The 16,859-nt window shown below is 41.6% G+C and overlaps 1 protein-coding gene across 5 annotated transcripts in view; it reads left to right on the top strand.

The window, feature by feature from the left end:
* Nucleotides 1-16,859, top strand: part of NDFIP2 (Nedd4 family interacting protein 2) — a 66,961-nt gene that overhangs the window by 6,603 nt on the left and 43,499 nt on the right. For all 5 annotated transcript variants that reach the window (XM_067563289.1, XM_067563286.1, XM_067563285.1 and 2 more), the window contains exon 2: nt 9,722-9,878. In XM_067563289.1, coding sequence (XP_067419390.1) covers nt 9,722-9,878 — 157 coding nt within the window. The remainder of the gene's footprint in view (nt 1-9,721; nt 9,879-16,859) is intronic.

Genomic DNA, 16,859 nt, shown 5'->3' on the forward strand with positions numbered 1-16,859 from the left:
TACTCCTATAGATGCAGTCTCTCTAGTGTACTGTTCTCCAAATGTCTTGAATGGTGGGCTGACTGTAGTGTTGTGTACTCTAGTACTATAGTTCTTAGCATAAAATTACTCACCAATTTTTTTATCTCAGATTTCCAATATGCTCTCCAGTGTCTCAACACTTCACTAAATGAGAACATGATGGAATGTGGAATCACTTCTCAAATGTAACTTAATAATTTTAAACAAAGCCTTTTCTGAACTGATAGAAATGATCTAATGATATGTGACTTTTAAAATTAATGTCAAACATTTATTGTGTAGGCATTATTAAAGTCTGTGTGCTTCCAGCATTATTGATTGACACAGTTAGGCTAAACACACCTCTGACCCCTCCTAGTCTCTTTGAATGCACATCCTCAGGCTGCTAGCTGTCATCTTTGTTAGGATAGAATCATGTGAGTCCTCCACTCCCCCACTGGGTCCTGGGTTGCAGTCCCTTAGGTATCAGTTGTGATTACCCCAGCTGGTCTGACACATGCTCAGCACCTAAAATCTGTTTCCTTTGGCAGCAGTGATAGTGGTAACTAGTGACCCAAACAGCCTTCATAGCAAAATTTACTTAGAACAAAAATACCTCAGCAAAAACATTTTAAAACAATAAACACTCTGTATGCATGCTTGCTTCTTTCTAAGCCTTAGAAAGCATGCACATAGATTGCCAGTTGCCAGGGGCTGTCCAGGAAATTGACAATGAGCTCAGATAGCCACATGTCCAGCAGAAGTGTAAACAAGTCTGGGCCTTCCCCAGTTCCAGAGACATGTGGCCCTCTGAGCTCACTAACAAGGTCCTGGACAGCCCCTGGCAATTGGCAATCAACCCATCTCTTGTCAGAGGCTTTTAACTCCTTCAATATCCTTTTGATCTCCAGGATCCCGGCCTGGCAAAAATAAGGCTTGTTTATTTGCTGGAGACAGGACAGAAGATTGTCGAAGACAGTAGTTTCATCTGTTGTCTTTCACCTATGTGCTGTTATATTTTTATCTGGGGAGCAATTGGGTTGCCTCCATAAATAGTCTGCATTGCATTCAAGCATTATAGGTGAATAATAAACATTGTGACAGTAGGATAAGTTAGTCTGTTTCAGTAACTAGGTTATATACCAGATATTAGACTATTAAAAAGCATCTCTACATCAATTACACTTTTATTTTAAGGAGGAATCTCATCTTTGACTCTCTGTCACATATAAACATTCTGATCTAGGAAAGGACTGTACTTGATGCAGGTCATACACTGCATGTAGCTTTCTGAGTCAGGTAACTGCAGTCAGCTACCTATTACTGATAAAGATTGAGCTGAGAAACACAGGTAATTGAAAAGTCAGAAAATTCAGTGGTGGAAGCCAATTCAGTTTGTCTTCCCTTAAGCAATAGCTTTATACAATTATTTCTATGTACATCAGCAAGCATGCAAAATTAAGCCAGCTTCAAGAAGATTCCTTTTCTATAAGTAGTTTTCATTTCTAAATTAGTATGTTAAATAGTAGAATTTCAGATTTAAATTTATAAATTAGCATGTGGTTTAAGCTGCTATACATATTAAATTTAAAAACAATCAAAGTAAATTTTTATTCCATATGTAACTTATATCTAATACCCTCCTTATTACCTGATACACTGAAACATTTACAGGCCATTTTATAAAAACAGTTTCTCCTCCCCATTAGTTTGGGTATGTAAAGACGAGCAAAAAGTTGAGCTGTGTGCATGCATGTAAGAGGTGTGCTTTATATATAAACACGTGATAGCAGTAAGCTGGAGTTGGAAGTAGCAGGAAGTTCTGCTTAGGGAACCTAGCCATCAGACAGCAAAGATAAACCATTGACAAGCGTAAGTAGGATTTGTTACAAATGTCACTTTTGCTTAGTAAGGGCCAAATCCTGCTTGGTTTACTTATGTGGGCAATCCTGTTGACAATTAGCATTAAATACAGTACATCAGAAATGATGCACAATTATTTTATTCATTTAAATTGCAAGGATCTTGACTGCATAGATATTTTTCATCCTGGCCCATAGGCACAGTTCTTGGGCTAACTAGGAGGGTCAGTAAAATTTTATGGCTCTGGTATTATATACAAATCCATTTGGCTGGCTAGAACACAATTTTTTTTTTCACAAAAACAGAATTTGTAAGCTTTTACATTAGTTTCCATTCTGATGAGGAAATTTTGAGAGATCTTGTGCCTTTCCAGAGTAACCAGTAGCCTTCTGGTTAGGGCTGTTATTTGAGATATGGAAGATTCAGTTACAGGTTTCTGCTCCAAATGGATGGAAAAGGTTATAATGTATATGTACAGACTTAAGCATTTTTAAATGTTCATAACACTTTAAAATAATAAACCAACTTTAAGCAGACTTGAATTATTTCTCCATCCTAGGTGAGGAGTATGAAATAAATCAAATTTGACATTTAATATCATCCTTCATTGTCCTAAGCAAAAAGTCACCTAGAAAATGTGGGAAAGTCTCCTGTGTGGTGGTTTCTCCTGGATTTTGTAACTCAGAGTATTTAAATATTTTGCTGAAACTTGCCAAATACATGTCACTTTTTGGCTGAGATGAAACACTGAAAACTTCAGCCCAAATTAATTTGGATTGGGGGGGGGGGGGGAGAGAATAAGTCAAGCTAAAATAGAAGCTGGAGCTCAACATTAACTATAGAGTTCAGTACAGTGAAGCTTGTACAGGCATATCTTGATGCTTGCAAATTCCACTTCTTCAAAATTGTGTTTAGTCCAAAGTATCTTGTGTGTTCCCCAGTCTTATAAGTTACCATATCCCCCTGATTTCATAAAAGTTCTGGTTTTCCCCCCCCCCCTCCCCCCGCCCCTCAGAGTTTGATTTCACAAAAGTTTACTTGTAATAGCCTAAGAGAAACTTTGAACCCTGGCACCATAGAAATGCTTATTGGCAAACATAATTAATTCTTTATGTGGAACTCCTGCATCTAAAATTAGTAGGTATTTAGAATTATATTTCTTAATTTTATCCAGATTTTCTACCTGCCAAAGGTATATGCCATCATTGAGTTCCAAATGGGTGGTAAATTGTGTTAACTGGCAAACGTCAAATGCTTTTTTTAAAAAGCAGGCTTGTTTTAACTGCACACATTTTTAATTGCAGCATAACTCCACTTGATCGTGCACAAACTTACCAGAAATATTTCTTCAACAGTTAAAATATGACAAATTTTGGCACAAACAGCCTTTTTTACATAAATGATTAAAAATAGTGGTTTACTATTTGACTCTGACAGCTTTGATTTATACTAAGGATCATGGGAATTAATATGCAATAGAGAATACTTATGGGTCTCTGAAAATTATATATGAATTACAATTTCTTGATAAATAACCATATTTTGATGTTTGATACTTGAAAATTGGAATTTTGATGCAATCCAGAGTTAAAATTGACTAATTGTAATGCTTAGGGAAGAGACATGTCTGAGTAAAGTGAAGGAGAGAAAAAGGAACAGTTAGAAAAAAGGAGAAAAATAATGGTAATTAAAGATATTTGCCCTTGTAATTCAGACTAGAAATATTGTTTTCTGAATAGAGCCAATTTAAATATTGATATGCAGTGGAAGTATTTGTGGGGAGGAGTAAGTAACCTTAAGGTAAGAGTGGAAAAGGAACTTTTTACATGACCTTTACTTCTGAATATTGACTTCCCTCCTCCCCCTTTATGGATGGGTTACTCTCCTGATTTGTCAAACTTCTAAAAATGAAGCCTGGTATAAATTAAATTTATATGAGCCATATGGACATTAAGGTCTCCTTACTTGGTATGTCTGAAATTTATTTTCATGATCTCTCTCTTTATCCAAATATTAATACTGTCCTAAAAATCCAGTGTGTATCACAATGAGACCTCTGAGTTGTTTTTATGAAACTTACTTAATGGAAGTCTAATTTCAGCATAAAAACCCTTCTGTTGCAACATATTTCCAACAATATTCATTACAATATCCCTTTAGAGTCTCTAGAACAGACATTTTTCATCCAGAGGTTCTGGATTTCCACGGCATCTAGTACATACTTAGCTGACAAGTTTGGTATTTCTACATAACTGTGGAATGCCAGCGCTGGCCTTCCGTTCTGTTCCCTTGATTGTGTAGATATTGTACCTATGATGGTAAAATGTTGCTGGCTACTACTGATACTCCAGCAGAGCGGTATCTAAAAAACAAATGGTCAGCAGAGGTATATCAAATCCAGATATGTGTAATGGTGGACACTTGTGGAAGGAGGGTGGGGGAACTTGCATCAACCATTTGAGCTAACAGTTGTGCTCCCAAAACCAAAAGATTGTGCATCAGTTTTACACATCTTAATATGCTTTTCAATGTTTTATTCAGTAATTTTGTTGCATGATACATATACACAAGCAGTAAATGCACCAAGTTGATAGGAGCCAGTGGGCTCTTGTGAGCTGTTTTTTGTTTTTGGTTTTTTTTTTGTTTTGGGTTTTTTTAATACTTGTTCTATAGCTAAAACATTTCAACATCTTTGATTAGTGTATTAGTAGGGAATTAATGCTTTGGAAAGGTCCAAGACCAACATCCCTGGATACTAAATTCTTCTCTGTAGCCACAGAACAAATACAAAAATGTAGGAATTGCCATAGTAGAACAGAGTGGGGGTCTTGCATAGTAGCCAGTACTAGATATTTCAGAAGAAGGTGCATTGCTCAGTTGTGAAATAAACTACCAATGGGGGAGATTGCTTCCTAACTCTTGTCAGTTAAGGTTTGTCTACACTGCAGCTGGGAGGGTATTTCCCAGCGTAGGCAGACTGACGTGCTAGCTCTGCTCCAGCTAGTATTCTGAATACAGCATTGTGGCCACTGTGGTACAAGTGGCAGCTCAGGCAAGCTATCTGGGTACAAACTCACCTGATGTCATAGGTATGTACTCAGGTGGTTAGCTGCCGCTGCTGTGGCCGCCCTGCTATTTTTAGCACACTAGCTTGAGTGTGTCTGTCCATGCTGGAAAGCACCCTCCTAGTTGTTGTATTGATGTACCCTTCGTGCTTGAAACCATGGTGCTGCGTGGTATCATAGAAGAAAAAGGCAGTGCTTGATGGGAGGTAGGAATCAAGGTCCTCGTCAAGTTCTCATGGGAGTCTGCAAGGAAAAATGAGTCTGCAGGACAGATGAACCCTATTCTGTAGCGGCTGGTCTGGTTGATGATGGCAGCTGTTGCTGTGGAGATTCATAGATTTCAAGACCAGAAGGGACAATTATGATCTGTTCTAACCTCATGTATAACACAGGCCATAGTTCAAATAGGAAGTAATTCAAGAAGTTCTAAAACACATTTTTTGAAAACAAATCCAGTCTTGATTTAAAAGTTGTCAGTGATGGAGAATTTGTAAATTGTTTGTGGTTAGCTACCCTCACTGTTAAAAATGTACATCTTATTTCTGGTCTCGGTTTGTGAAGCTTCAACTTCCAGCCATTAAATCTTACATAAACCTTTGTCTGCTAGATGGAAAAAGCCTAAAAAAGACTCTCCAAAAGACTGGTTTGTGTTGGCTATCCTGAAAGAGAATTATTTTTTATAAAGCAATTGCTTTGTGAAGGTCTTTGGAACTGGTATATGGCACGCTATCTCTTAGACATTTTTTATTTAATGTAACTGAATATTCTCTTTAGCTATATCTTATTTCTAATTGTATTTAATAGCTCATTGTGACCCAAATGCACTGGAGGATGACAAATCTAGTTTCAGGTCACTGTTTCATGAGATTAGCCAAGGTGGTAAAATACAACACTACATTATGGCAACAGCAAAAAACTGCTGTTTAAAATCATGTAAGAAGCAGATAGTTTGAGGAAAGGGTTGACAAGTGACAACCACATCCTGTATGGCTTCGTGATTAGTTATGAAGATAGCAAAAGTATGCTAAGTGACTGGACACCAATAAATGTCAATGACCAGATTTATCTCTGTAGTAACTACCAGATCCAGTGGAGTAACACCAGGGATGAACTGGACCCCATGTGTCACAGCATATGTCCGGTTCTCTCGCTGTATAATTACTTGGCATTTTTTGGCTGTCATGGGGTATAACCGTGATTAAAAAGATTAGCAAAATGTCACCACTTTCTCAGTAAACCGAGAATTCGACACATTTGAATGAGCTCCTTATTCAACTGCATTGTTGTTCTTTCAGCAGTCAGTCAGCATTACAACAGAGGAGAGGCAGGCTCAACTTACTCAAGTAATGAGATTTATGCAAAACACACAAAACCTTCTGAAGGTAAATGAAAGGTATTGACAGAGTATAAAGTATAGATTTTTGTTTCACATTATATAGAAGTAGAAATATAATAGGCGAAGCAGGCCACCTGCAGCCATTTCCTTTTCTTCCTTCACCCCTGCCCTGAAGATTTCTGCAGGAGTAAGCAGATGCTAGCTCCATGTTTTTCTTGTGTTCTATTTGAAATCATAAATCATTTGACATCACATCTAGTTGCTGTGGAAATGATTGATTGTGACTCAAATAGAAAATGAGGACTTCAGTTAGGAATGATTTAGTTGGGGTTGGTCCTGCTTTGTGCAGGGGGTTGGACTAGATGACTTCCTGAGGTCCCTTCCAACCCTAGTCTTCTATGATTCTATGAACGAATTGTAGATTCTGCCACTGAAAAACAGCCTGTTCTGGAATTGAGTATGGCAGATCATTTTAAATTGTCTGAAGCACAAATCCTTTATAGTATAACTTAAAATTATTCACAAAAAAAGAAACTACTTGTGTGTGGAAAAAATTGTGTATGACAGAAATTAATGATTTGGTCTTTAATGTTCGTTCTCCAGTGATCTCCATATGTCTCTAGACCTTAGGTTTAGCAGTGATTCTTCTGAAATCAAACTCAAGATCCATTTAAAAATCCAAAGAATTAATTTAGTCCATATAACGTGACCTTGATGCCTCCTGAACATGCTGTTTATGGCAGTTTTGAAAAGGCGATGGGAAATCGTGCATCATATACTCATGCAAAAACAGTTTAAGGGGAATCTAAATCTGCTGAAAAAGAAGCATGCTCTTCTTTAACAGTCAGCAAGATATCGTGATAAGCACAAGTGTGTGACTTCCCATAGAATGTATGTTAACTGCTATCAAGCACATTGATTTTTGCTGGAGATGGCAAACTGAATTAAGGTTAGGAAAACAAAAACAAAAAATTCTGTTATCTGCAGCATTTAACAAACAGAAAATTGTAGGCATGAAAAGAGAGGAATATGCCACTTTTTAACCTGTACTTAAAATGCATGAAAGAAATCTGGTAATTAGAGAGTTTGTTCCCTAACAAATTTATTTAATTAGTTCTAGGAGACTCCTTGACACAAAATTGTTAGCGTAGAAAGCAATGCACTTTTTATGATTTGGGTGGAGGGAAATAAACAGAATCTGCTTTCTCTTAATGAAATGGCATAAATCAGATTACTATTTAAAACCGTATCCTGATGTATTTTTTGAAAGTGTTAATATTAATATTAAATATCAATTTACCAGAATGTAGTGGCTTAAGCATCATAGGAATTGATATACCATATCAAATCAGTTAGTCCAGGAGGGCCTGTCTCTGCCAGTGATAGCATCTTTCTGACTTTCTTCTCTTAGAGCTGTTTCCAATATGACACTCAAATATTTCTTCTGACAAATTCTAGTTAATTCAGAACCCAGAAGTTTGTATTAGTGCAATCTGTTGGTTTTTGTTGCACTTTACTTTGGTTGTCATAATCACATTTTCAGTTTGCTGCTTATATGCCTAAATTGTTAGGTCATTCTGAAGTTCTGCAAAATTTTCTCTAATCTTCACTAAACTAAGTAATTTTGTGTCATCTGCATATTTTTCACCTTACTATTCATTCACCCACTCTCCTGGATCAGTAATAAGATACTACAGGTCCTGTAATATATCCTTGTGGTACTCCCGTATTAACCCTTGGTCATAATGAAAGTTGATCACTTATTCCTACTCATTTTCTGTTTTACCCACTTCCTAATCAGTGATGGAATTTTTACCTCTCATTTGATGCATACATAGTTCCTTGAATAACATCTTGTGAAGGATTTTTGGCCTAGACTTTTTTATTTTTTTTATTTTTTTGAAAGTCCAAATAAAGTCTATCTTATGAAACATTTAAAGAATTCTAGTAGATTAAAGAGAAACCAGTTTTCCTTTACGGAAACCATGCTAGCTTGTTCTTGTCATATTTTTCAAGGTGTTCTATAATTGTCTTGGTAACTGTCACTTCAAACAATGTACCTGCTACTGAACTAAGTTTTATTAGTCTGTAATTCCCACACTACCTCCTAGTGCTTTAAAAAAAAAAAAAAAAAAAGGTAGAAACCAGTACAATATTTGTAACTCTTCAGTCCTCTCTGGTATATTGGGTAATCTGTTTTATTTTTAAAGTTCCTCCAGAATGTTTGCCATCTGCTTGGGGACTTTGGTCCCCTTGGGTAATTTGTTCAACAACCTCCCCAATTGATATGTCAATCTCCAACAGCACTTTTACTCTTAAGAAATAAAGATGGACTGAGATATATCACCAGTATCTCTTATGGTGAAGGCTGATGTAAAGAAATAACTTTTCTGTAATGTCTTTATCCTCAACTCTGTTAATCCAAAGAAACCTCCAGTTTTCTTCATATGCTTTGCTTTTGACATATTTAAATAATTTCATGTTATGTTTTTTAGCTTTTTGCTCTTCAAATATTAGCTCTCCTAATTTCCAGTTTAGTTTCTATCTGCCATAGTTTGTGCCCGTTTCTGTTGTATTCGCTAGATTGGATTTTCATTTTCTGAAATAACCGGAAGGATTTTCTCTGCTTAACAGTGTTACCGCTGCATCATGGCCAAATAAGGTTTTGTTTGATTTAGATCAATATACTTGCCTATCCAAATTCTTCTCTTATAGATCACTTACTTGTATACTTAACTGTAAAATATCTCTAAGACACAAGCTTAAAAAAAAGAAATCCTTTCAATACCATAACTGATTATTATAAAAGTAAGTGGGAAAGAGATTATTGGTAGAGGCAGGGGTTTTAGCAAGAATATTGACTGTCTCAGAATTTGAATTGAGAAGACCATAAAGCACAATATGCATGGATATAAATCCCAAGTAATAAGTAGATAAACAGAATAGGGTGTATTACTTGCCTTTGGATTAATAGAGAGATTAAGAGTGGTTCACCTATTTTGTTTTTAAATGGATTAATTTTGTTCATCTACATACACATGGTTATCATGTATTGGTTAAAAATTATTTAAGATTATAAACCACTTTGGACTTTAGTATTTAGTGAAACCTATCTTAAGCATCAGAAATGAGTTCAATAGCAGAGGAGGTTTTAAAATAGAATGGAATTGTACTGAGCACCTTGAGGTACTTTTGAAGTGGTTGCTTAAGAAAGGTTGGCTGTTTAGAAATATTTCAATAAAAGTTTGTTTATTAAATCTTAACTGTTGGGTATATTAGCTTAGTCCCTGAATGTATTATCAGAAGCTTTAAATTATTCTAGTAACCTAAAAATAGTGCTAAATTTCTATTCTCTTGTAACATCTAAAGGGGTTACTGTCAACATTTAACTTCTATGTAAAGAATTCTCTGAATGCATTTTTGAAATTTTTGGGTGTGTTTTTTTTCTTTTTTGAAGCTTCACAATGAGGATGATCCTCCAGAGTCATCGACTGTTGAGCAGCCATCCACTTCTGCAGAAACTGCACAAAATTCTCAACCAGCAGCTTTATCTGAAGCAGATGTTTCTCCTCCACCTTATTGTAGTATTGCTGTAGAAGCAGCTGCAGCCTCAGGTATTTTTCTTTTATATAACCGCTCTAAGTAGTATTACTGCTGGAGAGGTCCATATGTCTTGAATCAGCTACAGAATCAGGGTAGTATGATGCCATCATTTTTTTTTCCCCCCCCTGCTTACTGTTCTCTGGTTAAAGGTGACCCACAGATGTATTTTTCTCTTTTGTGTGTCTCTTTAACCAAAACCCAGACAATGTTTAGAATTGTGCTGACTGCCCCAAATTACCAGACTCATGCACATAACATATTATTAGCTCAACATATCCTTTAATTTTTGAAGTTCTGTGTACTTTAACTCCACAGTCCTTTTTTGGCTCTTATTCAAAGTAGTGCCCTGATCCTGTATACATTTCCCAGATGAATAAATGTCGGCATGTATGAAGTATTTGCAAGGTAAACCCCTCTCCTGGCATCTTTAATCAGCAGCAGAATCCTGTTATATGCTGATGATAGAGTATAAAGGGAAGACAAGTACTAAATTCTTTTTAATATTGCGTGGTTTTGCAATTTATAATTTTCTGCACTTTGGTGTATAAATAGTAATTAAATATTCTAAAACAAGTTTTATTCACATTGGTATTGAAAATATATTGTGTTTATTTAAAAAAAAAAAAAAAAAAAAAAAAAAAGTAAAGTAGCAAATTGAAACATTCTAAGAACAAGTCAATTGTCTTGCCCTTGTGGACTAGCTGCAATTTTCAGCAGGGCTCTGCAATTGATGAAATATGACATGACCAGGATAGGTCTCAATTCATTTTTTAATATTAAGAACCTGACACTTTTCTTTTAGGACAGGGATAGTCAATAGATATACCAAATACAGACCAGCAAATGCCTTTCAGTGGACTGCATGTGCTGAAGCTGAGCTGGAGCCATGCCAGTCCCCCCAGCAGGGGGTGGGCGGCTGAGCTGCACTGCGGGGCACAGTGTGTCTTTTGATGGCTGCTTGTGCAGCCTCAGCCCCACCAGCAGCAGCTCAGGGATGAATGGGATGGGGGGTGGCAAGCGGTGACATTTGGGGGGCGGGGTGTCTCCATGTGCAGCCTGTCTCCCCACTACACCCTGCCTTCCAATCAGGGAGCAACGTGGTGTCGTGCTCACTTTGCAGCCCAATCAGAGGGCAATGCTGTCCGGGCCCAAATTCAAACTCTTCTCTGCCTGTCCTGGAGACAGCAGGGCTGGGACAGGAGCTGTGACCTGTGGGCCTCAACCCTTACCAGGCAACTCAGCTGGTAAGTGCCTGGCCAGGTCCTGCAGCATCCGCTTGTGCTGGGGCACTGAGTGCTGCAGCACATCCCTCCCTGGATCCCCCACTTGGCCTCATGCCCCCACTCCTGAGCGGTCCCGGCAGTCCACCCTGGCCTCGTGTCCCATCCCCCATCCTTCGTGGCCAGTCCTCCCTGCCCCTACTAGCCTCGTTTGCTCCCCAGCCCGCCTCCAGTGACCCACTTCAGCCACATCCCGCTCTCTCCCCAGGGCTGGTATCTGGAGTCTTCTCAGTCCTTCCTGCTACCTGCAGTCTTTTGTCTGGATGGGGAGCTGGCGGACGATCGGGGAGCTGACGGTGGGGGGGACAATTGGGGGAATAGGGGAGGGGAACTGGGGGTGGTCTGAACCGGGACTATACCTCGTCCAAGAAATTTCAACCTTTACAAAAAATACACTGCCTCCGTTTTACAATGTTTCTTTGCACCCCTGTTCCACCATTAGATAGATACAATAATTTGCATATGAGCGAAACACTTGCATTTACTTTTCAGCAGAATGTAATCTTCGTTCCAAAACCTTTTGCCCTTTTGCAGTATCTAGGTAAAACTGTAATTTCATTACAACTTCAAGTGCTTGATCATGTCAATCCAAGTAGGTGAGTGCACACTGCATGCACATCTCTGGAAGGTTTTTCCCGTAGTGGTATCCGTAGGGTCGGCTCTGGCGCCCCGTAGAGTCATGCCTTCATGCTTCATGGTGCTGTATTAGGACTCTGCCAACTCTCCGCCTCTTCAGTTCCTTCTTACTGCCCGTGACAGTCGCTGGAACATCAATCTTCTCTTGCTTGGCAAGTGTCTTCCTAGTGGTTGTTGAATTGATACTTGTAAATATTCAAATAGTTTGAGTTAGTTTATAGTTTTAGTTAGTCTAGTTAAATAGGATCCCACTTACTGGGATCATCTCCCTTTCCCTGGGGATGGGGCATGCCTCATTCCCCCCAGCTTTAAACTATGTGGGGCTTGCAGAAAGCCCATGCCCAGGAGCAATCCCCACTTGTCTTAAGTGTCTCAGGGAGTCCCATCAGAGGGATGGCTGCAAGATCTGCAGGGGTTTCTGCCTGAGGACAAAGAAGGAGAGGACCAGAGATTGAAGTTCATCCTAATGGATGCTGCTCTCTGGCCCTCAGCACCAAGCCCAGCTGAGCTTCATAAGAACTTCGTAAGAGAGATGGCACCTAGGAAGGACTCTGTCTCTAGAGACCCCCTGGCATTGTCACAGATCACCAGCACTGAAGGACAGCACAGATGCATCACCGCTTGCATTCCCCTGTACCACATAGAAGCAGAGGAAGATGATGGGGCACTCGTCAACACCCAAAACAATGGGGCATAAGGGCTTGAGTGGAGTGCGATCTGTGTCTGGCCACCATTGACCGCGGTACCCTCGACTCTGGCCCCAGGAAGGGGTCTGTCGAGTGTGGTGCCTTTGGACTCCCTGCCCAGGGAGACACGCAAAGAGGATCCACAGCTCTCCTCCATGCTGGAGACCTTTGAAATGGTCACAGAACTGATAGAGAACATGGCACCGCTGTCCCCTCCCAGGTGTGAGCATGCTCTGGACACCAGGCCAGCGGTGCCGAAGAAGCAACCGGGGCCCTCCAAGGGAAAGCCAGCCATGATCGCCATCTCCCCAGCACCACTCTCTTGCACCGACAGGAACCGGTGCAGAACTCTGAAGCGGAGTCTAGATCCTCTAAGTGAAGCCAGCACTGGTCAGAGAGGTGACACCAGAGGATTGAGACTTGGGCAGTCCTTCCCTATGCCTTGGCCGCCATAGTGACAAATGCCCAGCTCAGTGACCTTTTTGGACCTCTCAGGCTTTCCATCAGGCCCAGGGGTTGCAATCGGGACGGTTGCTATCGCTCACCTCCAGAACCAGATGTCACCTAGCTCCATCAGAGGACATGCTACCATTTGGTACCAAAACCGGCAACGAATACAACGTTGCACCTGGCACCAAGTGCAGCGTTCATCCCAGCACTGAGTTGGAAGAACTGGCATCATGGGACCTTCTGGGAGCAGAAGGTCAAGAGACTGCCCTGAATAGAGCGTCATTGTCTTCGTCCCCAAATGAAGCAGTTGTGGGATCCACAGTGGCACCAATAGGTACTATTTTAACTCTTAGGGGGTCTATGTCAAAGTTCTCAAGAGTCTATACCATCTGACTTCATGGCGGAGTTCACACCCCTGATAGAGGAAGGCAAGGCGGTTGCAAGGGCCTCACTTTAGGCGGTGCCGGATGTTGTGGATGCCGAAGCTTGCACCAGATCATTGGTGGTAGTGATGTGTCGGAGCTCATGGCTACAAGCCTTGGGCCTCCCACATGAGGTCCAGCAGACAATCCAGGACCTTCCTTTCGAAGGCCAAGCACTGGTCTCTGAGCAGACATATTCAAAAGTGCACAGTCTTAAGGACACTTGGGCCACTTTAAAGTCCTTAGGCCTCCACACTCCAGTACCGCAAAGGAGGCATTTCAGTCCTCAACTCCTACCTCAGTTCTACCAGTCCCAACTCAGACAGGAGTACAACTGTAGAAGAGGTAGGAATTATAGGAGGAAACTCTGTCAACATTCTACCAGACAAGGCCCTGGAGCAGAAAGACAATCCTCTGGTCCCCAAATGCAACTTTTGAGGGTGCACCTGAAGACGGCGTACCGATTCAGATTCTTCACCCCTATTCTTTCCAGACAGGTTGTCTGGACCCAGATCATGTTGGATTGTTGGGTGCTATGCACGGTAGAACTGGGCTACTCCCTTCAATTCAGTTCCCCACCACCACCCTCCACATCCCTTTTCAGGGACCATTCTCACAAGCAACTTCTAATCCAAGACATGTAGATGCTCCTAAAGTTAGGAGCGGCGGAGGAGGTTCTTCAGGAGCTAAGGAGTAAGGGGTTCTTCTCTCGCTACTTCCTAATCCTGAAAGCCACAGGTGGACTCAAGCCCATTCTGGACTTACGAAACCTCAGCAGATTCATGAAGCTGAGGTTCCGCATGGTCTCTTTGACCTCCATTATTCCTTACTTGGATCCAGGGATTGGTAAGCCACCCTTGACTTGAAGGACACGTATTTTCACATGTCGATCATTCCATGTCATAGAAGATTTCTCCAGTTCATAGTCAACCAGACCACTACCAGTTCCTCGTACTTCCATTCGTCTTTTCTGTGGCTCCTCAAGTGTTTACCAAGTGTATGGTGGTTGTCGCCCCATTCCTGAAAAAGCGGAAGGTGCAAGTCTGTTTGTATCTCAATGACTGGTTGATCAAAGGTCACACCAAGGCGTGGGTGGAAATAGACGTAAAATTGATAAGGTCAACTTTTGCCAAGTTGGGTCTCCTGGTCAATGTGCAGAAATCAACCTTAGCTCCCACTGAGAGGATAGTGTTCATAGGAGCAGTGATAGATTCAAACCAGGCCAGAGCTCTTCTTCTGGAATCTTGATTCCGGACTATATGCTCTGTCATGGAAGAGTTGAAACGATACCCCACCCCCATGGCCTGAAACTGATGGGACACTTAGCAGCATGCATGTATGTCGTTCTGCATGCCAGGCTATGTCTCACACTGAGACTAGCCAAGTGCAGTGGTCTATCAACCATCCTGAGACCACATGGACAGGGAGGTCTTGCTCCCCCCTTCTGTGTCAGAAACCCTCCACTGGTGGCTCAATTCAGTCAGCTGTGCAGCAATCGCCTTCTCCACACCTTACCCCTCACTGTCCCTGGTCACCAACACCTCTGCGATGGGCTGGGGAGCTCATCTAGGAGGACTCAGGACCCCTGGTCCCAAGCAGAGCTCTTATTCCACAGCAATGTGAGAGAACTGGTGGTAGTTTTGGCCTATCAGACCTTCCAAGCCCACCTGGAAGGCAAATGTGTATCAGTCATGACACAGTATGATAGTGATGTTCTATATTAACAGACAGGGTGGAGCATGCTTCTCTCTCCTGTGCCAGGAAGCCCTCGAACTGTGGGACTCCTGCATAGCCCTCTCGATTCACCTCGAGGCATCCTACCTGCCTGGGTCACAGAACAAGTGAGTGGATCACCTCAGCAGGTCTTTCTTCAACCACCAATGGTCTCTCTGCCCGGATGTGGTGAATGACATCTTCCAATAGTGGGGAGTTCCCCACGTAGACTTGTTTGCGAGGAGAGGCAACATGAAGCGTAAGCAGTTCTGCTGCTTCCAGAATCACAGCCGAGGATCAATCAAGGACGCATTCCTCATCCCTTGGACAGGCCATTTGGTGGAAACGCATAGAACAGTCTCACTCATTCACAAGGTCCTGCTGAAGATTAGGAAGGAAAGGTCCTTCCTAATCCCTGTAGTCCCTGGTGTGAACATGGCCGCACCATCACTGGTACACCATCTCCTCAGTCTCAGTGGAAACTCGGATCAGTCTACCACTGGTTTCAGGACACAGCCACCTTCATCACTCCAAACTAGAGTTTCTTCTCATGGCATGGAAGTTCCATGGCTAAACCCTCTGAAACTAGAATGCTCAGAACGAGTCAGAAATCCTCCTTGGCAGCAGAAAACCTTCCACCAGGGCAGCTTACCTAGCTAAGTGGAAGAGGTTCTTCATCTGGTCAATGCAGGAGGATACTCAGCCCGCACTGTCATCAGTGCCTCTCACCTTGAGATAACAGATAATCCAAACAGCAGGGGCTGTGGATGATGTCAGTCAGGGTCCACATGGCCGCCATCTCCACATTTTCATCCCTGGGTTGCAGGCTGTTTTGGTCTTCGCCAACCTCATGGTGGTGTGTTTTTTCTTAAAGGTCTAGAAAGCTTATACCCACAAATGTGTTAATGGGATGTCAGCCTTGTACCATCAGGATTGATGGGTCCTCCGTTTGAACCTCTAGCAATATGCTCCCTTCTCTATCCATCCTGGAAGAGGTAGCCTTTCTAGTGGCCATAACTTCAGCCAGCAGAGTCTCAGAACTCAGGGCCCTCATGTCTGAGCCTCCTTATACGGTTTTCTTCAAAGACAAGGTTCAGCTGCCCCCTCATCCAGATTTCCTTCCAGGTGATGTCACGATTCCACTCAAACCAGAACATATTCCTTTTGGTTTTCTACACAAAGCCACACACTAACAGCCAAGAGCAGAAGCTGCGTTCTCTGGATGTTAGATGGGCCTTGGCTTTTTATATCAAGTGGACTAAATCGTTTAGAAAAAACATGTAGCTCTTCATAGCAATAGCAGGCAGGAGGAAAGGCTTTCTGGTGTCATCACGAAGAATCTCTTCATGGATCACGTCATGAATCATGACGTGTTACGACTTGGCAAAAATACCAGCCCCAGCACTGACCGCTCACTCCATGAGGGCACAGGAATCCTCGGTAGCATTCCTCACTCAGATACCGATCCAAGACATTTGTAGAGCCAGTTCACACTTTTGCGGCACACTATACTATTACTCAGCAAGCCAGAGATGAGGCTGCAGTTGGTAGGGTGGTACTGCAATCTGCAGGTCATTGAACTCTGACCCCTCCCCTTGTGGATCTGCTTAGGAGTTGCCTACTTGGAATCGACATGAGCAAGCCCTTAAGAAAAAGTAACTATTGTTCTTGGAGATGTGTTGCTCATGACCTTTCTAAGACCCACCTGTGTACCCCTCTGTCAGAGCCAGCCAGAAAGAAGTAATTGAAGAGGCAGGGGGTTGGCAGGGCCCTATATATGATGCCATGAATGTGACTCCAGGGGG

The sequence above is a fragment of the Emydura macquarii genome, unplaced genomic scaffold (assembly GCF_026122565.2).
Source record: "Emydura macquarii macquarii isolate MOO-44397 ecotype Brisbane River unplaced genomic scaffold, CSIRO-AGI_Emac_v2 contig_2473, whole genome shotgun sequence".
Lineage (NCBI taxonomy): Eukaryota > Metazoa > Chordata > Testudines > Chelidae > Emydura > Emydura macquarii.